The sequence below is a fragment of the Alexandromys fortis genome, unplaced genomic scaffold (genome assembly GCF_014885135.2).
Source record: "Alexandromys fortis isolate MF-2015 unplaced genomic scaffold, M_Fortis_MF-2015_v1.1 scaffold_178, whole genome shotgun sequence".
Taxonomy (NCBI): domain Eukaryota; kingdom Metazoa; phylum Chordata; class Mammalia; order Rodentia; family Cricetidae; genus Alexandromys; species Alexandromys fortis.
Genome location: NW_026068054.1, coordinates 1,407,512 through 1,431,535, shown reverse-complemented (window position 1 = coordinate 1,431,535; position 24,024 = coordinate 1,407,512). Strand labels below are relative to the sequence as shown.

The window sequence follows — 24,024 nt, the reverse complement described above, 5'->3', positions numbered from 1 at the left end:
ACAGATGGACAAAGAGAACAACCAGAGGGATGTTGCTGCATAGTGAACCTAAACAGGCTCTCCTATGCCCAGTCCCAACCCTGCCCCATATCCCATCAGTTTCCACCACAATCCAATAGGAACTTTCCTTTTTTTAAAAGAATTTTATTTATTATATATACAGTGTTCTGCCTGCACACCAGAAGAGGGCATCAGATCTCATAGATGGTTGTGAACCACCAGAGGTTGCTGGGAATTTAACTCCAGACCTCTGAAAGAACAGCCAGTGCTCTTACCTTCTGAGTCATTTCTCCAGCCCCCCAATAGGAACTTTAAGAGTCCTGCTGTTAGCAAGGTGGTGGTGGTACTTGCCTTTAATTCCACACTCCGGAGGTAGGGACAGGGTAAGTCTTTGTGAGTTCGAGGCCAGCCTGGTCTACAGTGTGAGTTCCAGGACAGCTAGAACTACACAGTAAGACCCTGGGGGGAGGGAGAGCCCTGCTGTTTAAAAGTCTCTAATCCTTATTGTTAGTTGGTCTTGAAAATCATTTTTTCAATGAAAAGCGTATATACATTTTTTCTGATTATGAGTTTATTATTCTGACTTTGCTTCTGTGCCAGTAGGTTGTGATAGAAATAAAATATAACTTTACCTTTTATGTGCCTGTACAGAAAAGACCCAAGTGCTTTCTTTTCATTTCCTGTGACGGACTTCATTGCTCCTGGCTACTCCATGATAATTAAACACCCAATGGATTTTAGTACCATGAAGGAAAAGATCAAGAATAATGACTACCAGTCCATAGAAGAACTAAAGGTAACTAATTAGTAGTTTTATAGTGGGATCTTTTTTAGCCTATCCTGACCTTGAACTGATCCTCCCGCCTTCCTTCACTTACCAGTGACTAGGATTACAGATGAGTGCCACAAGACGTCACTCAGTAGCTTTTTTTTTTTTTTTTTTTTGGTTTTTCGAGACAGGGTTTCTCTGTAGCTTTGGTGCCTGTCCCGGAACTAACTATTGTAGACCAGGCTGGCCTCAAACTCCCAGAGATCCACCTGCCTCTGCCTCCTGAGTGTTGGGATTAAAGGCATGCGCCACCACCGCCCGGCTCAGTAGCTTTTTATTAGAGAAGCAGACTAAAGTATAATGCATTTTAACTGAGAGTCAAACTCTTGGATCCTGTGTAAAATAGAAAATTATGTTAAAAACCTACAAATATGTCTTAGAGTCCCAGCATCACCATGATAGCGGGGAAAACAAACTCCACAGAGCTGTCCTCTGACTTGTACTACGTGTGATGCTGGATGTATGTGTACAGAATAGGTAAATAAAGGTTATTTTTTGTATTTAGTTGCCAGTCATGGTGATGCACATTCTTCTTTAGTTTGTGTAGCTTTTGGCTCTCTTGGCACTCACTCTGTAGACCAGGCTGGCCTCAAGCTAACAGAGATCCACCAGCCTCTGCCTCCCATGCACTGGGATTAAAGGCATGTGCTGCTGCTGCTACCACCCAGCAATCTGATATTCAGTCTTTATTTGTACCTTCATTTTTAAATAATTTTGTTTATTTTAAATGTCCAAAGTCTGTATTTTTCTCTTGGGCTGACAAGGTGAATCAGTGGGTAGAGGTATTTGTACACAAACCATGATCCCTAAGGTCCCATGAGGTTTCAGGAGAGGACCTGTTCCCTAGAGTTGTCCTGACTGCCAAACGTGCGTCATGGCACACTTGCACACATAAACACATTATTTTATTAATTAATTAAATTAAAATACTACAGGAAAGTTTAACTGTATTTTCCAGTTTGATGAAAGTGAATTTTTCTCTGAGTTTACTCTGACTGTATTTGTCTCAACACACTGCATTCTGGACTTTTGAAGAGAAGGGGACTGAGAGTGTGTGGTTTGATGGTAGAGGAGAGCTCTTACCTAATACACAAGTCTGCGGGAGGAAGAAGGAACAACAATTCCTTCCGGGAGGTGGTGGCGCACGCCTTTAATCCCTGCACTTGGGAGACAGAGGCAGGCAGATCTCTGTGAGTCAATGCTACCCTGGTCTACAAGAGCTAGTTCCAGGACAGGCTCCAAAACTACAGAGAAACCCTGTCTCGAAAAATTATATATATGTATGTATGTGTGTGTGTGTATATACACATACATATATATAATCTAAGGAGGTTGGGTAGACGGTTCATTGACTAAAATACTTTCTATACAAAGCATGAGGACTTTGAGTTTAAGTCACTAACACCCACATAAGGCAGGTAACCTGTTTACCTCAGCATTTTTTAGGCAGACACTGTGGAAACAGACTAATCTCAAGGGCTTTTTGGCCAGCTAGTCTAGTTGAAATATTGAGCTCCTGGTTCAGTGAGAGAGAAATGCACTGACATCTACCTCTCATCTACACACAGAAACACACACCCACAACAGTCGAGGAGCCATCAGGACAGCATGTGTGTTTCTTGTTTTAGGTTTTCTTTCCTCTTCAAATAGTCTGAGTATATGTTGATTTCAGGGATGTGCTTTCATGTAAGTCTTAAATTAACCTTAGATGTTGTTAAAGTTTGCATTAGAACACATACACACTTACCTGGCTTTTGGCAGGGAGGAAGGTCCCATATGGTAGTGTTCAACCAACCTACAAGATGAACGCTAATCAGTTGCAGAAAGAAATGGAGCAGTAAACATTTTTACTTACTCTTTTTCTTTTTTAATTCGCATGTTAATCAACTAAAATTTATGCAGACTACCAGCATCTAGTTTGCTTCAGTTTTAGTTTTAATAATTGACTTGGAAAACCTGAATTCCACCTTCTTACTTAAATGGACATTTTTTTTTTCTGACATGTTTTCATCTAGTGAAAATCAGTCTGAAACTTTATTGCTCAGTAGAAAAGAGTTTTACAGTTGGTGGGGTTGGTTTGTTGCTTGTTGTTGATCTTTCTCTGTGGTCACAGGTGAGAGTAGGGGTTTGTCCCCTGAGATGTTTAAGTAAGTCAAAGCTTTTCAGCCTTTGAAATGGGTATTTTAGCCTTCTGGAGCTTTCCACAGGAAGGAAAGTGTGTAAATAGATTGAGCTTTTTGAATGGTCAGTGTCATTACACAGAATGCAGTAATGCCTACTCACCACGTGACAGCTAAAATTGAAGGAATCTGAAGGTCACCTTGGACTGGGGTTATAGGTAGTTTCTAGGTTTAAACCCCAACATCACAAAAAATAAAACTTGTTACTTTAACACAACACAGTGTCATTAAAGTCATCTCCTGCCAATTCATAAACTCATCATTCTCTTGCCAGCTCTAGCCAAGTGATTGTTTCCTGAGTGCACATAGCGGTCTGATGTCTTACCTCACTTGCATTCCTCTGTAGCTCCTGTAAGATTCTGAGAGGTCCAGAATTTAGCAAAACCTTTGACCAGAGCTCAGTATCTACATACACTTCCATTTGATTTTAACTTGATAGCAAATTTATTGTGGACTTTGAATCTATCTCCCTATTTTTAAGCTCTAAACTGTCGTTACTACTATTAGTGAGATTTGAGGGGTTTTAGTTGGGACTTGGAGGTTTGTGGGGCGATGTTTTTCTGTTTAGGTCCCTCCCATTTTAACAGTAAGGCAGTGGCACGATTACACATAATTACAGATGTGAAAATGTGTCACCAGGAAAAAGTACAGGGCTTCTGCTTCAGTACATACACATCTTTGAAATGTAGTGAAAGCCCCAAGTGCAGTTCTGATAATTTAGCTATTCCAGTTATATGTTGCAACTCCTTGATGTTGAATAGTTTATTTAGCATTGACATAATTTTATTATATCTGAAAATTATGTTTAATTTATAGTAGTGTCTAAATATTTTAACATAGTGTAAATATTTTAACATTTTTATTCAGTTTATCTGCATTTGGCAGAAAAACTTGTTATAATTTAGCTCTGGTCCCAGTTTTTAATTAAAATTTGAACTGAAATATTTAACTCATAAATAACAAACTTAAAATTTGCCTTAAAAAGTGAGGGTAATATTTGTAATTATATGAACTACCCAGCTTGAATTATTAAACTTGAACTAGAAATATTTCCTTCAAAATTTTTGTGTGTGTGACTATACTGAAAAACTTTCTTTTTCGAGACAGGGTTTCTCTGTAGCTTTGGAGCCTGTCCTGGAACTAGCTCTTGTAGACCAGGCTAGCCTCAAACTCACAGAGATCTGCCTGCCTCTGCCTTCTGAGTGCTGGAATTAAAGGTGTATGCCACTACCACCCGACCTGAAAAAACTTTTTAGGTTTATATTCTAGATTGAAAGTTAATACATAGATACTAAAGTGCTTAAGAATTTAGAAACAAATTACAAGTATTTATTTTGTTGATCTTAAATTGTAATTGTTATTTAATAAACAGTGACAAAAAAAGATGTCTTTTTTTTTGGTTTTCAAATTTCTACAGGGCCTCTATGATTTCAGATAAAGAATTAAGAGTTTTATTCTAATGCATTTTTCCTCTTGATGCTTTCTTTTTAGGATAACTTCAAGCTAATGTGTACTAATGCAATGATTTACAATAAGCCAGAGACCATCTACTATAAAGCTGCAAAGAAGCTGTTGCACTCAGGGATGAAAATTCTTAGTCAGGTAAAGAAACTTTATCACAAATTAACAACCACTATAAAATCTATATCTTCACTTAAGTACTATCTTCCTCATTGGCAAATCATGTTAAAGTAGTGAGAACTTAGGAGAAAATTTCTATCAAGAAAAGATGGGAAGAAGCTCACATATAGTCTTTTCTTTTTTTTTTTTTTTTTCTTTTTTTTTTTTGAGTCAGGGTTTCTCTGTGTAGCCCTGACTGTCCTGGAACTCACTCTGTAGATTGCAAACTCTGAGAGATTTCACCTGCCTCTCCCTCCCCTATGCTGGTATTAAAGGTGTGTACCATCACCACCTAGCCAGTCATTTCTTTTTCAAAAGTTATACTATCCATTTATTTATGTATTTGTGTGTGTGTGTGCACATGCACCTGTTCATCCACATGCCATAGCATGTGTGTGGAAGTCAAAGAGCAATTTGTAGGGCATCAGTTCTCTTCTGATACATGGATCCCAAAGATTAAACTTCGATTGTCAAGCTTGGTTGTAGTGATGAGGCAAGCAGGCCTGCTTTTCATCCTGCCCAGCTCCCCGCACAACTAGCTTAACACCAGAAATAACAACACACAAATTGTATTCATTTAAACACTGCTTGGCCCGTTAGTTCTTCCTCTTATCGGCTAATTCTCACACCTTGATTAACCCATTCCTAGTAATCTGTGTAGCACCACGAGGTGGTGGCTTACCGGGAAAGATTCAGCATGTCTGACCTGGTGGCTGGCTTCATCGCATCTGCCCTCACTTCCCTTCTTCCCAGCATTCTGTTCTGTCAACTCTACCCACCTATGTTCTGACCTATCAGGCCAAGCAGTTTCTTTATTAATTAACCAATGAAAGCAACAGATAGACAGATGACCTTCCCACATCACTTGGTGGCAAGTGCCAGCCTTCTGAGCCATTTCACAAGCCAAGGCTAGCCTTGAATGGACAGTTTAGCCAAGGATAATAGTCCTCCTACCTCCACCTCCTAAGTACTGAGATAGAGGCTTATGCCACCACTCCCAATTTTATTCAGTGCTGGAACTCAAACCTGGGGCTTTATGCATGTGTAGGCAAACAATCAACTGTAATTATTTCCCTGAAGTCTCTTCATAGATTTATCTTGCTGTGGGAGAAGCAGCAGCCAGAATTTCAGAATAAAATTGGGTGAAGTATGAGGTCTTTTAGAGAAAAGTTCTGTTTACTTTAGTGATGGGATCTAATGTTATGATCAGCCCTGCACTTCCTAGTGAAGTACATGACTTGTATTGGTAAGAAACAAAATAAACGAATGAGAAATAACTTGAAATTTTTCAAAACTACCTCTGTACAAGAACAGTCCCTTCCTTGAAGGGTGATAATCAATGCATAATAAAGAAGGCAAGCCATAATCCAGTTGCAGGAGAGAGCACATACATTGTGACAAGAAAGTATGTGAGTTTCACCCATTTTAAAAAAGGCCTTATCTGTGGTCTCCAACATGACTTCCAACATGACATTTCTAATTCCAAATAAGAGCTAAAATAGAGAAGAGACAGGAAGAATAGCCAGAGATGGGGGCTTTATACAAAGAAAACCTGAGTTTCATTGTAATGTAGACACATACAGAAGGAGAAAGGAATCAGAATGAAGAGCTTAAGCTCAGGCTTGGAGCAAGTAAAGGATGGCAGAAATTAGTCCCATAATCACATAGGTTTTCTGGGTTTGTCTGGTCTTCACCTGTATTAAATTTCTACAGTTGAAGAAAGCGTTCGTGTGCAGACGTCTGGCTCTGAGAGATTCTTAAATCAGCTTACCTAGGAAAAGGAAAACATTTGAATTGGTGGTTATTCTTACATTCCTAATATTTAGACATCAGTTCTAAAATTTCAAATCTGTTTAGCAAAATTTGTAAAGGAGAATGTAAAATGTTTGTTTCATTTCTTGTAGAAAGACTATCAGAATCTAGAATGAAGCCATGTTCCACATTTAAAAACCCAGGCCTGCTTGTTATAAAAGTTCATTGAGCAAATACAGTCTTCATTCCAAAATAATTTTGAGAGTTGGAAAGGGGAGGGCAAGTGTGTGTGTTTTTGTTGGGGTTTTTGTGGTTGTTGTTTTGTGACAAGGTCTCACTATATAATTATGGCTATCCTGGAACTTGCTGTGTAGACCAGGATGGCTTGGAACACACAGAGATCTGCCTATCTCTGCCTCCCAAGTGCTGGAATTAAAGGTATGTGCTATCACCACCCAGTGTGTAATGGATTTTCCAGGAAAAATCTAGTGTTTTGTTTTGTTCTTTTTAATCCTGACTTACCACTATTTTGTCTAAATACTATAGTCAGCATAACTAAAGATTTCGATGTCTTCTAAAGTTACTGGGAACAGGAAGGTTAGCTTGTCCCCCTTTCCTTCTCTTCTCTTGTCTTGATTTTTAAAGATGTCTTGGAGCTGTAAGCTTCTTGTGCTTAGCCTTCTCTTTGACTTCCACTCTAAATGGAAGGGATCCTTACAATGGTGATTTATAAACCTTTAAATTTTAACTTTCTGAGTTACTACTACTTAGTCTAGCAGTGTAGGCTCCCAAAAAAATCTACACACTTTTCCATGAATGGTATCTTTTCAGAGGCAGGTCTTATGAGTAGTCATTGAAAAATGGTAACAGCCGTCACTTTTTCCATTACACCCAATATTAGTACTTAGTACATGTGTTATTTTTATAAAGGAAGAACTGATGGCCAGGCATGGGGATCTCATCGCAACACTTGAGATGAAAATAGAAGGATTGGGAGTTTGGGGGCAGTATGGGCTACACAATGGGGTTCTTGTCTTAAAACGGCAAAGTAAAACAAAGGAAAGATGGTCAAATACTTGAGTAGAATACTACCTTCTGGTACACATAGCAGTATTTGTAGTGCGGTGGCCTTGGAATCAGACTAATGACGCGTCTAGTCCTGCTGCTGCTTAGCAGCTAGGTGACCTGGCTCTGCAGCCTTTCTCAGCATTCCTCCTGAAGGTAGGGTTGGTACTTAACTCGGAGTTGTCTGCAACAGAGGCAGGCACTCCATCAAGTGTTGGAACACTAAAGCAAATGGTGTCTTGAGCCCAGGATTTAGTGAGACTTAACTTGGAAGGGAGAGAGGCTGTGTTAAATAGCATGCATGCTTATGTGGAGACATGAATTACACACACACAAAAAGCATTTCTTTCAAAGTAAAACTAAACTTCTTCCTGTGGCATTCCTAAATTTAGAAAATTTTTATGCTTTAAACATTATGCACATTATGTTTAACAATGTCCCTAAATGATTTTTATTATAGCTTGTGCTTTGTAAAATAATGGGATGGAAACTTAAAAATTACTGAGAATTTTGTAAGCTGAGCCTGTTTGTCTAGCTGTGTATTTAGTGGGTACAGCATCAGTCTACCGTCAGTACTACAGATCCACAGATAAATAGGCATGACCCGAGTGATGCATACAATGGATAGCCAAATTCACTACTGTCCAGAAGTATGGAGTAAAATAGCACATTTTTAAAAAGCATGCTGAGTGGTATGTTTTTGGTTTTATTTTAATAGTACTGTTCAGTTTGGCACTGATTGAGAGAAACTGTCGAATACTAGAAACTGATTAAATCTCCCTGGAAGAAAGATTGACAATAAGTATTCCTTCACCCTCCACTGCAGAAATTTGCCCTGACGGAATAAATAAGACTCCTAGAGAGGTTTATTGACCGTGTTTAGTGGAAATTTGAGTCTAAATGGCTAGTTATATTTTTAATTAAATAACTATTTATTATACATTGTAATTTTTAGAATACTAAAGACTATAATGATATGGAGGACAAAAACTTAGAGTTTACTAATAAATAATTTATTAATTTGTTTACCAAATATTGAATGTGCAGTTCGCTAAAAAGTAAACCATGCTCAGAAAAAAGAGTTGAAATGGTAACTGCTGGTACTGCTTTTCCCCGGAAGATAGGGAACAAGCTGTGTCTTCATTTCTTTAGTCTGATATATCACTTCATAGTTTTACAATTACTTTAAAAGCTGTCTTAGGGTTTCTATTGTTGTGGAGAGACACCATACAGCAGTTATTCCCCAGCTCTGACATCTCCAATACTTCACCTTCACAGCTTCACACAATGACCTCTCTAGGTCTCCGTGCAGGGATGCCCCTGATACAGGTGCCTGGCTTCACCACACCGGTGCATCTTTAACAGCTTTTCTAATCCAAAATTCACTTTCCTCCAAACAGAAGCATGGTCAGGCCTATCAGTTATACCCCAGTCTCTTTACCAACTTCTGTCTTAACTAAAGTTTCTATTGTTGTGAAGAGACCCCATGACCACAACAATTCTTATAAAGGAAAACATTGAATTGTGGCTTGCTTACAGTTCAGAGGTTTAATCCACTATCATCATGGTGGGAAGCATGAAGGCATATAAGCTGACATACATGGTGCTGGGGAAAGAGCTGAGGGTTCTTCTGGAACCGTAGGCAGCAGGAAGAGACTGCTACACTGGGCTGGCTTGAGCATCTGAAACCTCGAAGATGCGCCCCCCCCCAACATTTCCTGCAACAAGGCCACACCTCCAATAAATGGCACTTCCTATGGGCCTGTGGGTGCCATTCTTATGCAGACTATCACAAAGGGCAAGTAAGGGGCTGAAGACTGTTCAGATGGCTGAGTACTTTACAAAGCATGTATGAAGCCCTAGATTCAGTCCCCAGTATGTACCACATAAAGGTTGGGGAAGGAGGCCCAGAACATCAGGATCATCTTCAGCTACATGATGAGTTTGGGGCCACCCTGAGCTATCTGAGACTCTGTCTCAAAAACACAAAATGTTGAGTAAAAACAACAGGAGTCATGCTGTTGGGTATTGTCCTGTACCCCTCCCCCCCATAGTGCAGAGGAAGCCGGTAGGTGTTAGAGAGAGTCACTCATTTCTTTTGTTATGTGACCAGTCTCTGTTATTGCACGGAAGCTTTCCATGCTGGTAAAGTGCAGTACTCAGGAGCTAGTGCTTCTGGTTTATCCAGTGGAAACTCTAGTTAAAAGACAGTAGTCTGTGGGAACAGAATTGTTCTCTTTATTCTAAAAAAAACTCAAACCCCTAGTGAAATTTTTCCAGCACATTATTGCAGTGGAAAATTGAGCATATGCTTCACAAAATAGCCGAGTCTTTTCTGTTTAGTAAGAACGTTATGCACTATGGAAAAGAAAGTATTCTAGCAATCACTTATTTTCCCTAGCCTGTGTTTTCACACAACAAAATGCGAATCATTGGTGATGGCCATAGGACTCTGGGATATAGAGGTCCTTCAGTGTTCCAGAGCTTAAATCCTCAGTCGTTCTTAGCCCCAGTTCATATTTTGTCCTCTATTGACTTTTTCATGACACAGTATCGTTGCAAAGCCTCTGCTTACATTGGAAATTAAGAGGTCTGAGATAAGTGTACCTTACTGTCCTGGTTCCTTTGGTGTTCTCTTTCCTCCTTAATAATAGTGCAGGCTTTCATGGCAGAAAATGCATTTCTCAGTGACACCCATACAGTATTGTTTTTTTTTTTTTTAATACTTTCAGGAGAGAATTCAGAGCCTGAAGCAGAGTATAGAATTCATGGCAGACTTGCAGAAAACTCGGAAGCAGAAAGATAGAACAGATGCCTCTCAGAGTGTGGAGGACAGTGGCTGCTGGCAACGAGAGAGGGAAGACTCTGGAGATGCTGAAACACAAGCCTTCAGAAGCCCCACTAAGGATAATAAAAAGTAATGCATCTTGGAATATGAAGGTTAAGTTGTGGGGTTTGTTTTGTTTTGTTTTTGTACTTGCCCTATTTTTATTTTTTAAAAGGATTTATTATTTTTAAATGATTTTTATTGAGCTATATATTTTTCTCCACTCCCTTCCCCTTCAACCCTCTCCCATAATCCCCATGTTCCCAGTTTACTCAGGAGATCTTTTCTTTTTCTACTTCCCGTGTAGATTAGGTCCATGTACATCTCTCTAAGGGTCCTTTTTGTTGTCTAGGTTCTCTGGGCTTGTAAATTGTAGGCTGGTTTTTCTTTACTTTATGTCTAAAAGGCATTTATGAGTGAGTACATATTATATTTGTCTTTCTGGATCTGGGTTACTTCACTCAGTATGATGTTTTCTAAATTCATCCGTTTGCCCACAAATTTCAAGATGTCATTATTTTTTCTGCTGTATGTAGTACTCCACTGTGTAAATGTGCCACATTTTCCTTATCCATTATTCGGTCCAGGGGCATTTAGGTTGTTTCATGGTTTTAGCTATGACAAATAGTGCTGTTATGAACATAGTTGAGCACATATCCTTGTGGTATGATTGAATATCCTTTGGGTATATAACCAAAAGTAGTATTAAACTTTGGTTTTAAAGCAAGACAGGAATATTGATGAAGTTTGACTTGGGCAAACCAAGTCTCCATATATCAGTACTACCTTTCTTGGCATAAAGATCTGTCTTAATAGTGTCTTCCCTCTTGTCACACAGAGCACTGTGAAAAATTAACCAAACAGCTCACAGAACAGTTCCAAATAGACATTTTTATTAGTTGTAATACAGCAAATTAAGGAGTTTGTTTCAATAGAACTATTGTATAGCTCTAATATAGTGTATTATATAACTTCACTCCATAAAGGTTTAGGGATTCCTGTGTACATGGGCTGGCACTAAGGTGTGCACACATTTTCCATTGAAGAGCTGCTGGTCATGGTGCTGGACAGTCGTCTGTGCTACCCACTCACACCACTGATACCCGCTGCTACCCATACAGAAAGTTAGAATCAACATTTGGGGTTTCTGCTCTCATAATTCAAAGAAATTTTAAATTGTATACTTTCTCTTCAAAATAATACCTGAATTAAAATTTATTTTCATGATTGTACCCAGAAAAAAAACATTGTGTAATACAAGTAACACTTGGGAACCTTTGCCAGGTTGCTAGGGAGTGGTGTTGATGGCTGTAGGACAAGTGTCTCCTCTTACTGTGTTCAACTTTCAATATTTTTCATCTTATTTAGGCATTTCATTTTAACTTTGTGTGAATATGTGTCTCAGGAAAGATAAAGACGTGCTTGAAGACAAATGGAGAGGCAGCAACTCAGAAAAGGAGCACGAGCAGATTGAGCGCGTTGTCCAGGAGTCAGGAGGCAAGCTAACGAGACGGCTGGCAAACAGTCAGGTGAGGGCTCTCCTTCCCTCCACCCACTGGCTTGTGTCTCTGAGACCAGCAGCTTTTTAGTTTCTTCTGTACTTTTAATTTTTTATCTGCATAGAACGCTCCATCCCTACCATATGCACAAGAGAGTCTATCAAGTATGACTATCCTATTCTCTATTACTGGGGGTTTTCTTTGGGGGAGGTGTGGATAACATACTTTATTTTGTTTCTTGAGATAGGGTGTCACTATGTAGCCCAGATTGTCCTTGAAGTCCCAATCTAATTGTCTCAGCCTCTCAGAATGCTGGAGCTGTACATGTGCGCTGCCATGCTTGGCAGCAGACTTTTAACAACATACGTTCTGGTCTTTTGAACTTACCCTATTGATTACATTGGTTTTACAACCAAGTAGAGTTATACATGGCTTTGGGTAAGTTTCCTGCCCCCTCCTGTACCTCAGCCCCCAGCAGTCTGTGAGTCCATATTAGTTCTGATAGTTTTTTTGTTTTTGTTTTTTTTTTTATAATTTGGGAAACTAATGACCCACACAGCTTTTCCAAATTGTATTTCTTCATCTTCCATTTCTCTAACCCATCAGTACCTGTAGACAGAGATGGCTATGAAAGTTGGTGTTCTGTATTTAATAATAGCCTATATATTCATTTGATAGCTATGTTCTGTATATATAGAATGTGTTAAATTTTATTCCACCTGATAACTTCGGTCATTTCAGTGTGAATTTGAAAGAAGAAAACCAGATGGAACAACAACATTGGGACTTCTTCATCCTGTTGAGCCCGTTGTTGGAGGTAGGATCACAGTTTAAGACTGTGAACCTGGTACTATTTGCAGAGCTGTATTAGTGGTGTGTTAGTCTGATGGAATACCTGCTAAACAATTCACAGGATTGTTACTTAGGTACACAGTTTGAGAGGGTTCTGTCCATAGTTTTTGGCTCTAAGCTTCTACTGAGGTAGAACAGGTGGGGGGGAACATGCAATGATAAATCCAACTGTTAGCTGCTAAGAATTTGTCTGGATGCTATGTGTTTCATAGAACAACTAGCTTAGCTTCTACTTCTCCTTAGGTTAATTTGTCTACTATAATAATACATTTTCATACTGTCATAAGAAACATAGTAGGAAAGTAGAAATGGGTAATAACAGAACTCCTGCATTTAGGAAGTAATGTCCAGTAGTCATTGTTTGCTGTGGGCAAGTCACTGTCTTTGGAGTCCAGCGTAAGTGAAACTAGGTGTATGAAGGGAGCAAATGAGACAAGTCCCTTACCCTAACACCCTGGAGGGTAAGGTAGTAAGAACACATGAAGCATCACTGAAAGAGATGTCTGCCAAGAACCGAGTACTCCTTAAATACTTGTCTTCAATCACAAGTACCCCAGAAGACTAGTTCAGCCATAATTGGAGCTGAGGGAGGATGTGGCTGCCTAACATTTGATGGGAAGGGAGAGCTTCCTTAAGGAAATGATATTTAGGTGATGTCATAAATGAGTTACATGATCAGGGAATAGCAGTGGGACCCATGGGAAGAATCCTGGAATTAAGGGAAGAGCTTGCTTGATACATTTGGAGACTAATGGTTGAACCTGCATTGAGTGACCAATAATAGGACTAGCTCAGTTGATAGACTGCTTGCCTGGCATGAGCAAAGCCATGCCCAGCACTATAGAAACTAGGTGTGTTTCTATAAAGTTACAGAAACAAATGTCTGTAATCCCAGCACGTGCCACGTGGTGGCAAAAATCGAGAATTTAAGGTCATCCTTGGCTACATAGCAAGTTAAGGCCAACCTAGACTACATGAGATCCTATCTCAAAAAGCCTTTGTTTTCTTAGTATTGGTTTATAGGTGTGTGCCAATATGCCGAGGGAGCTATTTTATAAAAATCTTACTTTTAGATGAAGTGTAACATGATGATGGAGAATCCCACAAAGCATTGGAGAATAATGGAGGACTAAGTTTTATGATCTACGCCACATACCTTCTGAATTCAAATTAGCTTAGCTTAGAAATGGGTAGAGTAAAATCTGCCCACCTCTTTCATAGTGCATTGATAACATCTCTGAATCTCTGCCATGTGTGCCTGTCCTAGAACCAGGCTACTGCCCTGTGAGACTAGGGATGACTACTGGAAGACTGCAGTCTGGAGTGAACACCCTGCAGGGGTTCAAAGAGGATAAAAGGAACAGAGTAACCCCAGGTGAGGCTCCTGCCTGTTTCCGGGAGTTGGGAAAAGAAAGTGCAGTTGCTATTCATTGCTCCATTCACTGCCTTTCTTGATATTTTTGCAATAGCAGTTTATCATCAGATTCAAAAGAAATTGAAAAATTGGCTGTTAGTATGCAGAGTTTTTTCCTCCCTTCTTTGTGGTAATAACTCATTTGTGTCAATGCTCTGCAGTCCAGGTGGCGTCTGTATCCAACGCCAACTCATAGAAACCAGGCAGACATAGGACAGAAGGACAGAAACTATCCTTATCTCTTAAACAATACAGTATAACGTGGAAAGTAGAAAAAGACGAGATCTCCTGAGTAAATTGGGAGCATGGGGACCATGGGAGAGGGTTGAAGGAGAGGGGAGAGGAGCAGAGAAAAATATAGAGCTCAATAAAAACAATTTTAAAAAAAAATACAGTATAAGTTATTTATATCACACTGGGTTCTTCAAGTTGCCTAAAGCTCCAAGCAAATATATCTGTGGGGGCAACAATCAATCCCCAAGTATACTGAAGGTGACTGTACCTATTGGGAGTGTCTCTTAGATTTATATATACATCAGTGAAGTTAGAAAATACTGTCTTTTAATAAAACCAAAAGGTATATTAACAGTTTAAACGATACTGTAGTATTTAATTTTTTTAACAGTGTTATACTTGAATTATGGACCCTATAGTTCTTATGCCCCACATTACGACTCTACATTTGCCAATATCAGCAAAGATGATTCTGATTTAATCTATTCAACATATGGGGAAGACTCTGACCTTCCAAATAATTTCAGGTAAGCCACCTGTTAGTACTCTGAACATTTTTTTTCTGAAATATTAATATACAATGTGTGATTTGTAGGTAGACTTATAAAGTTATCCAAATGATAGAAAATGTCTAGAGAGAACATATCTTCTTGATACTGGCATTTGTAGTATTTTCTAATAGAAATATCTTTCCTTTGTAGATTTATTTGATTATCACTATTATTATGTGTATGAGTCTTTTGCCTTTGTGTGTGTATGTGCACCACATACACACCAACCTGGTGCTGGAGTTGGTCAGAAGAAAGTATCAGATCTCCTGGGACTAGAGTTACAGATAGTTGTCAGCTGCTGAGTGGGTCAATTCCAGGTTCTCTGCAATAGCGACAAGTGCTCTTAACTACTGAGTCAATTCTCCCAACTTCAGAAATAGCTTTTTGATTTGGTTTGGATTTTGGTTTTTCAAGACAGGGTTTCTCTGTGTTGTTCTGTCTTGGAACTCACTCTATAAGACCAGGCTGGCCTCATACTCAGGGTTTTGCCTACCTCTGCCTCCTGAGTACTAGGATTAGCAGTGTACTACCACTGGCTGGCTACAGAAATACCTTTTTAAAAATGTTCCTGATACTCAAGTTTGGGAGCTTCTTACATCAGAACCTGCTCTTCTATAAAACTTTTCGTGTCAGTTATGTTTCAGACTTGATCATCTTTAGAACCAGCAAAGCATTTTCCCTAAGCCTTGAAATGTAGGACATGATGACTTAATTTCTAAAGCAACCCACATACAGACAGTTAACTATCATGTTCCAACCAAACCATTGTAATTACTCCCAGCCATTCCTTTTACATGTCTCAGTGGGTCAGTAACTTCGTATTCCTCTTCGGGATGCTGAGTACTTGTTATCTGATCAGCTTAATGAGATACTTTCCCAGTTTACCAGGACTGTGCCCAGGATGGGACACTGAACCTGAATTTTCTCTTCTTGGCCCTGGTATTTTGTTAATTTTTATTATGTTCAAGAATTTAATCCAGTAGACTAACCAGTCCCCTGGTTTGGGGGGTTTGTTCATTTATATTTGGGCTGGGGTTGTTTAACTCAGATCACTCACATTAAATGTGCGTGCTCGTGCTGTGTTTCCAGACGGGGTCCCTACGTTAAGACACTGGCTGTGGTTTCAGATTGAGCAGGTTTTATCCTCAGACTGCACAAAATGGGACACATTTGTTGTAGATTACTCATTGAAGCAATCCACAAATTATCAGTGTGTGCCCACTATGTGCCAGACATTCTTCCAGATAGTAAGGATTCCATACAGAACCATGCCCTCCTGTCAAGAGAGTGACAGAGCTTTGGAACAAGATAGAGTGGCCCAAGTAGAGGTGGTGATGCTGAGTTTCAGTGGCAGGAGAGGGAACCGGCAGTGCTTCTCTCTGAACTGAGGGCTTGCCTGACCCAGCCAAGAGTTTGAGGAATGCTGTAAGGAGCAGATCAGGTGGAGGGGAAAGCAGTGGTCACAGGGTCACTATGGGAGATTGCTGTGAGGACTTGGTGTTCTCAGTGGGTCAGAAGATGGTCAGTGGCACATAGAGTAGTGACCCAGTCTGGCTTGTGATTCTGAAGGGACAGCTTGAGTAAGTAGTATTCAAAGCATAGGCTTCAAGGGCAGAAACCAGGACATGAACAGTAAACCAGGGAAGCAGCCATTGTGGTGTTGAGGGTTAGTAATCAGTAGGTTGCTGGTTTTTAACTGGAGGGTAAGAGAAGTCGGGATGATATCAGGGTTTTTAGACTTGCAGTTTTCTGAAAGGGGGATGATTTTAGATCAGAACACTACTTGGAGAAAGTAACTGATTTTTCAGTCTGGAGTATTTTAAGCTTGCAATACCTGTTTATGCGAACAATCATGATTTTTTTGAAGTTTTGGTACATAGGAAAATCTAGAGTTGAATAAGATTATTAAGGGGAATTAGCAAGAAGCCCCAGGACTTACTCATCTTTGACATCCTTGCTTTCTTCAGGGATCCTCAGAACATTTCACTTTTGCTTCATTTTGTGTGTGTGTGTGTGTGTGTGTGTGTGTTAATTCTTTCATGATGGTAAATTAGTGACTGGTAAGTATGTAGGTGCAATGCTGTTTGTGAACAGAACATTTTGAAGTATATATAAACCACGGGACATCTAATGGGAAGAGTTGACTGTGGTAGAGACTAAGTAAGCCATAGAAACTACTTCTGTAGAAGTGATTTTCTCAACTTTTATTTTCAGTGTCTCTGAGTTTTTGGCCACATGCCAAGATTACCCGTATGTTATGGCAGATAGTTTACTAGATGTTCTAACAAAAGGAGGACATTCCAGGAGCCTACAGGACTTGGACGTGGTAAGCATGCTACTAAAGAAACAGGCTGTTTATAAATGGCTTTGAAACCCTAGACACTCAATGTTATGAGACCAGGGATTAACCAGTGTGACAGATGAACTCCATTCCCCCTAAAAGGATAGCCTGCCGTGGGTGGAGGACAATGAACCGAAAGGAATAAGTCAGCTCCAGGATCCGAGAGAGTTAGAACATGGCCATACTCTACTACTTTTGGTAAGACTCAGAAATAGAGTTCAGAAGTCAGCAGGTGCTGTGGAGCGCCTGAGCAGGGAATGAAGCTGACAGGCGCAGTGGTTGGTGTGCTTTCCCTGTTGTGCAAAGATAGAGATAGCACCACACTAGTAGCCTCAGAAAGGGAAACCTTCACCACTGGCTCTGTCAATGCTCATGAACTCTGTAGTTCAGTTCAAAACAGTTTATTCAGTCCTGACTCAGACACTAGAGCCAGGAAGCATTCCTATTGATGTCTATAATATTCTGGTCACCATGTTAGAGGAGTCTTGGAAGTCACTTTTTTAATGTTTATATTTATTTGTTTTTATGTGTCTGACTTTTTCTGCCTGCATGCATATGCCACATGCACGCCTGCCAAGTCCCCTGGAACTGGAGATGGTTGTGAGCTGCCATGTGGGTGCTGGCCAGCAGACCCAGGCCCTCTGCAAGAACAAGTGCTCTTAGCTCCAGAAGTCATAACTTTTAATGGTGGCTATGACCCAGTGCCTCAGCTTCAGTGACTTCTGCTGTAAAATGCTATCGTGTGAATTCTTTTCCTTATACCTTTTCATCTGTTCAAAAATAAATGTACTTGATCTTTCCCCTTGACTAATTAGAATTAGTAGTTACCTAGAATCGGATTGCTTCGATTTGTTAGCTATGTTTTAAATATGGGTTTGTTTGTTTTTTTTGCCCTGTGATCTAGCAGTTCCTTCTCTCAGAATTTATCCTAGAAAGGTTACACATATAAAGTAGTGACATTGCTACTAGGGACTGGTGAGATGGCTCAGTAAGTAAAGATGCTTGCCACACAAGTCTGGGGATGGAGTTCAATCTGGAATCTGTATAAAAGTGGAAGAAGAGAAGTGACTCCACAGAATTTGTCTTCTGGCTTACAATTTCTAGAAATTAGAAATGGGCTATATCAGAGTATAAACCTTCAAAAAGATGACACTTTTATTGATGTCCATGATGTGCTTTTTGTTTCTTTTTGTGTTTTTGGAGACAGGGTTTTTCTGTGTAACAGCCCTGGCTGTCCTGAACTAACTCTGTAAACCAGGTCGGTCTCAAACTCAGAGATTGACCCTTCACTGCCTGCAGAGTGCTGGGATTAAAGGTGTACACCACCACACCCAGCTAGTTATGTTTCATTTTTATGTGTGAATTTCACTAATGTGCATTCAATCATGTGGGATCATCTACATTCTGTGGCATTTGTATGTATTACAGTAAGCCTCTACTGCCAGAATGTTGCTACTTTTGCCTCTTTGTTTGTTTGGATGGGTTTTGTTTTGAGATTTTTGAGACAAAGTTTCTTTCTGTAACAGTCATAGCTCTCCTGGAACTAGCTCTGTAGAACAGGCTGGCTTTGAACTCACTGAGATAGACCTGCCTCTGCCTCTCAAATGCTGGGATTAAAGGCATGCGCTACCACCATCTGGCTAGAATGTTGCTTCTTTAATGCTTACTAATCTCTTAAAGTTTCTTCCTTCATCTCCTTGTCAAAGACTATATTTAGGTATTTATATACTACTTACCAAATATATTCTTATATAGACATAACATATATACATATATATAAAACAGTGTTCTAGAAAAAAAATTTGATACAGAGCCTCAGTCTCCCATTGCTAGTTTATAGGCATACACCACACACTTGGCTATGTGTAATCAGACATGGATCTTTAACATCACTAGCAACTCACAAAGACTCAAAATGTTAATAATTATTATATTAATTAATTTTGATTTAAAAATATATATTCTTGGAGCTGGAGAGATGATTCAGTGAGCTCTGGCTACTGTTCCAGAGAACTCAGGTTCAATTCCCAGCACCCATATGGCAGCTCACAACTACTTGTAACTCGAGCTCCAAGTGATTCAACACCTCACACTGACATACATTCAGGCAAAACACAAATGCACATAAAATTAAAATAAATGACTTAAAATATTTTAAGTATACTATATTATGTGTATAAGTGGTATACTTTTCTCTTGCCACAAAGTTATGTTTTCTATTTAGCTTGATATTTGCATTTACTGCTTGCATAAAAACAGTTTTTCCTTTATCCATACAGTCCTCATCTGAAGATGAAGGCCAGACCAGACCACTGGACACAGCAAGAGAAGCAGAGGTACTTAAGTTAAGATGATTGGGATTTATTTATTTTAAGGTGACAATATTACTTGGAACTGGTGAGATGGCTCACCAGGTAGATGCTTGTCATACAAGCCTGGGGATGGAGTTCAATCCTTGGAATTTATATAAATGTGGAAGAAGAGAAATGACTCCACAAAAACTCTTCTAACTTCCAGAACACCATTCTATGCCATGGCATGTATAAACACACATACAATGATTATTTTATAAAAATGTATTGAGTATCATCTGGAGTGAAAGCAGTAATTTGGAAAGTTCAGAAGTGCTCATGTCATAGACAAAATTTAAAGAAGGGAACTCAAAGCCATTACCACAGTATAACTGCCCAGCATGCACCCTTGGGGTTGGGGAGCTCATGCTCTCAGGCGCAAGAACAGGGCTGGAAGATGAAGAGGTATTCATTCTCCCAGCATAGAGGACATAAGCTCAGGAGGCAGGTGAATCAAGGTCCCAAGGAAGAGGAAGACATGTAGTGAGACTATGTAGGTGGGAACCCAGTGATGTTCCCTGTGCAGTGCTAAAATAAAAAGCTGAGATTTTCTCCTAAAAGATAAAAGGTGGGCTACTGTGGTAAATTATAAAGAGAGGGATCATTTAAAAGCTCTCAGACTTGCTGGCATAGTGATGCACACCTTTAATGCCAAAACTGAGGAGGCCGAGGCAAGCTGAAGTCTTGAGTTCAAGGCCAGTCTGGTCTATATAGCAAGTCCCAGAACTATAGGGCTATGTAGAGACCCCAGTTTTTTGTTTGTTTGAAGAGGCTTGTGGGAGTTGTCTTAAACTATATAAGTGTGTGTGTTCAACATAAAGGAAGATAATCTGAATTTGGGAAATGCACCAGAAGATTCCTCAGCTATACAAAAGAGAGACATAATAATAGACTGACAGGACCTGGTGAGATAGGTGATTAGCAGCTCATGTAGGACATGCAGGGAAAAGAACTTTTGAGAGAAAAGGCCCCAAGAGTTTCTGTTTTGCCAAGTGAATTTGGGGACATTGCTGGAAGTATAAGCCAGGAAGTCCAAAGTCTGGGCTATGGTGTGAATCTCTGACAGGAGTGATTCAAAATTTTCAGCCAATCACTTGAGACTCTTCAGGGAGAGCATGAAAAAGGCTGAAGAATAGAACCTTGGAGAAGTTCAAAGTTGAATAATATATGAATCCCATGAAAGGATGGTTAGCAGAAATGGAGCAGGTTCAGCAAGATAGGATAGATAAGCCCAATGAAGGGCCCTTACAAGTGTCATTCATCACTGATGTCATCCATCATCAGAGCATCTCAGTAAAATAGTAGAGGCAAAGGATAGACCTTGGTAGGTCACACAACTTGAGGACACTGAGCTGTATAGAGGTGTTTTAAGATTAAACAGACTCACACCAAGCTTTAACTGAAGGAAGGAAAACTTGCGATATGAGGTCCAAATAAAGGAGATGGTACTTAAGTAGCCATGCCGTCTTCATGTGGATAGAGGAGCCAACATGGTCTTGTGTTTAGTGAAAGAATAGGAAAGGAAATGGACTAAGAAAAAGACCATTGAGTAGGGTTGTGTGGGCCAGGCTGAAATGGTAAATCAGTGTACATATTTTTCCTGTACTGCACACTCTTCAGCCCATGTGTGGGCTGCCAGGTGCTCAGACTGACTGCACTTGGAGCGCAGTTAGTACCCAAGTAAAAATGGAACTCTTGGTTCTTATCAATTGAAATGATGCATTTGGGAGGGGTGTATTTGGGAGGGGGTAGTTGTTTGGTTTTTGGTTGGTTGGTTTTTCAGAACAGGGTTTCTCTGTAACTGACTGTCCTGGAACTCAATTTGTAGATAGGCTGGCCTCGAACTCACTGAGATCCAGCTACCTCTCCCTCCCAAGTGCTGGGATTAAAGGCATGCGCCACCACCGCCCAGCAGATTGATAAATTCTTAAAAAGTTGTGTTGAAATTATGGAAATTCTGAGTCTTATTCCAAAAATAAAATTCTCTTATGACTTTGTTCTCTTGTGCAATACTGATGGCGTAGCCTTGGGGCTTGAGGAAGATCCAAGGAACTGCTGAAGCTGTAGATGTACTGAAACACTACCTTTGAAACAGGCATTACCATAGTCACTAAAAGCACTTAACGGTTCAGACAGTAACAAGCTTTTAGAACTTTGTCATCAGAGTAGTTGGCATATGAAACAAATTATGCAGATTTCATAAGCTGTCGTGTCATTACAAAGAAGTGTGGATTTATGGACACTTTTTTGGCCAGGATTTGAGAACATTTCTAAAAGAGTTCTTGGGAGACATAATCAAAATTATGACTGTAAGGTGACTAGGTGGAATGACTTTGCTTGTAAGCACAAGCCATCGTACTGACTTTTCCTTGGCACTGTCACGGTTTCGCAAGCTCAAATAATTAACTTTTTTCCCCCCTGTTGAAGCAGATTGCCCAAATAGAGCCAACAGTGCGTTTGGAGTCCAGCAGTCAGGACAGGCTCACAGCACTACAAGCAGTAACAAACTTTGGTGCTCCGGCTGAAGTCTTTGACTCTGAAGGTGAGTGTCTGAGACCACAGGTTGCTGGAAAGTGTCCAGCACAGGCAGTTAGACTTGCTGTCACGTCAACGCTAATTAATCTAATGCTTACTATAGAAAAATCTGGGCCAACCCGGTTTAGAGACTAGTAGAGAGTAGCTGAACTGTTAGTCTCAATTGGAGTAGAAGCTAACCATAGCAGAGCCTGGGACCATAACTCAAACACAGGCTGCGTTGTTTTCTTCAGTATTGTCTTCTTACCACACAGAGGCTGAGGTGTTCCAGAGGAAGCTTGATGAGACTACAAGATTGCTCAGGGAACTCCAGGAGGCACAGAACGAGCGGCTGAGCACCAGACCTCCTCCCAATATGATCTGTCTCTTGGGTCCTTCTTACAGAGAAATATACCTTGGTATGTTTGTCCCAGGGATGGGAAGGAGAGCAGGGCTGGGTGTTTGAAAGAAAGGCTTCCAGCAGGTGGCCAGACTGGAAAGTAACTGCAGTGCCTGCCACACCTTGGAGTAGTTCTGCATTTATACATTTATAGTTCTTTAGGGTTTTGTTTTTTTTTTTTAATTACCAGGGGTTAGGTAGATGGTTCATTCGGCAAAGTGTTTGCCGCGAAAACGCTTTGACCTGAGTTCAGATTCCCAGCACGTGAAGGTGCAGTGGCATGCATCCAGCCTTAATAAGAGGTGGAAATAGGCAGATCCCTGGAGCTCACTGACCAGTCCAGCCAAGCCAGTGTGCTTAAGGTTCAGTGAGAGACCATGTCTCAAAAAATAAGATGGACAGTAACTGAAGACGAGAACTCACATTGACTTTTAGATGTCATGCATGCACACGTCTAGGTGGCATACACTTAAAATTCCACCCCTTGGGGTGCTAAGGCAGAAGGATTTCTGTGAATCCAAGGCCAGCAATAGCTACATAGCAAGACTCTTTAAAAATTTTCTAAAAGGCCAGGCCTTGGTGCACATACCTTTAAACCCAGCACTCAGGAGGCAGAGACAGGAGGATCAGAGTTCGAGGCCAGCCTGGTCTACAGAGTGAGTTCCAGGACAACCAGGCTACACAGAGAAATCCTGTCTGGGGTAGGGGGTGCAAACAAAACTCTAAAGGAACCACTTTGGTACCTTGAGCTTTTTCTCCCCATTTTTCCTAGCTGAACAAGTGACCAATAACCTTAAAGAACTCACACAGCAAGTGACCCCGGGTGATGTTGTGAGCATACATGGAGTCCGTAAAGCAATGGGAATTTCTGTTCCTTCCCCTGTCATGGGAAACAGCTTCGTAGATTTGACAGAAGGTAGGTGCCTGTTTCTGTGGGTGGGAGATTTTTAAGAAAAGGAAACTCGTCCCTTTTTAAGATGACTTAAGAACCCTTGTCTGGTTTGATTTTGTTTCGTGTAATTTGAGATTAGCATACAAAGTAATGGGTTTTTATCATGGCATCTTTCCGTTTTCATCTTTCAGTTTTCTTTCCATATTGTTTAAAGAATTAATAGCTCTGATACATTTTGTCAAAAAGCTGTTGCAATGACTTAATGCCAGGCTTCTCCCTAGCTGTAACTGTGACATGGAGGGCTGGTAAGCAGTGCCTCTACTGAACACTAGCTTCTAGTTCGTAACCCATTGGGACAAAATGCTAAGTGCTGTCTTCCTCCTTCAGAGTGTGAAGAGCCTAAGGAGACCTGTGCTGCTGAGTGTGGGCCTGACGGGAGCTGAAGCTAGCCTGGTATTTGGTTATATTATGTACATATTTTTTTCATTCTGAACTTGGAGGTGCTTTTCAGAAGATATTAACTATTTGTAAATTGTGTTTTAATTAAGCTTTGGAACAGTTCCTTTCAGTGTTCCAGAGACTGGACTTATATTAGGAAATAAAACTGAACCTGGAACTGTGCAGTGCTGGCGTGACAGCCGAGTTGCCCTTTGACTTGGTCTGATGTGGGCCTAAGGATAGACGCCTAGAACACACACTAGCC

The 24,024-nt window shown here is 40.2% G+C and overlaps 1 protein-coding gene across 2 annotated transcripts in view; it reads left to right on the top strand.

Moving 5' to 3' along the window:
• The window catches only part of Brd7 (bromodomain containing 7), a 32,945-nt gene extending 9,003 nt beyond the window's left edge, over nt 1-23,942 (top strand). The window contains exons 5-17 of one of the 2 annotated variants that reach the window (XM_050119810.1): nt 652-796; nt 4,501-4,611; nt 10,179-10,363; nt 11,679-11,802; nt 12,514-12,589; nt 13,892-13,999; nt 14,664-14,799; nt 17,038-17,149; nt 19,444-19,500; nt 21,943-22,057; nt 22,305-22,448; nt 23,202-23,345; nt 23,709-23,942. In XM_050119810.1, the coding sequence (XP_049975767.1) occupies nt 652-796; nt 4,501-4,611; nt 10,179-10,363; nt 11,679-11,802; nt 12,514-12,589; nt 13,892-13,999; nt 14,664-14,799; nt 17,038-17,149; nt 19,444-19,500; nt 21,943-22,057; nt 22,305-22,448; nt 23,202-23,345; nt 23,709-23,764 (1,513 nt within the window). In that variant the 3' untranslated portion in view covers nt 23,765-23,942. The remainder of the gene's footprint in view (nt 1-651; nt 797-4,500; nt 4,612-10,178; nt 10,364-11,678; nt 11,803-12,513; nt 12,590-13,891; nt 14,000-14,663; nt 14,800-17,037; nt 17,150-19,443; nt 19,501-21,942; nt 22,058-22,304; nt 22,449-23,201; nt 23,346-23,708) is intronic. The other variant, XM_050119811.1, reaches the window with a different exon arrangement.
• The last annotated feature ends 82 nt before the right edge of the window (nt 23,943-24,024 follow it).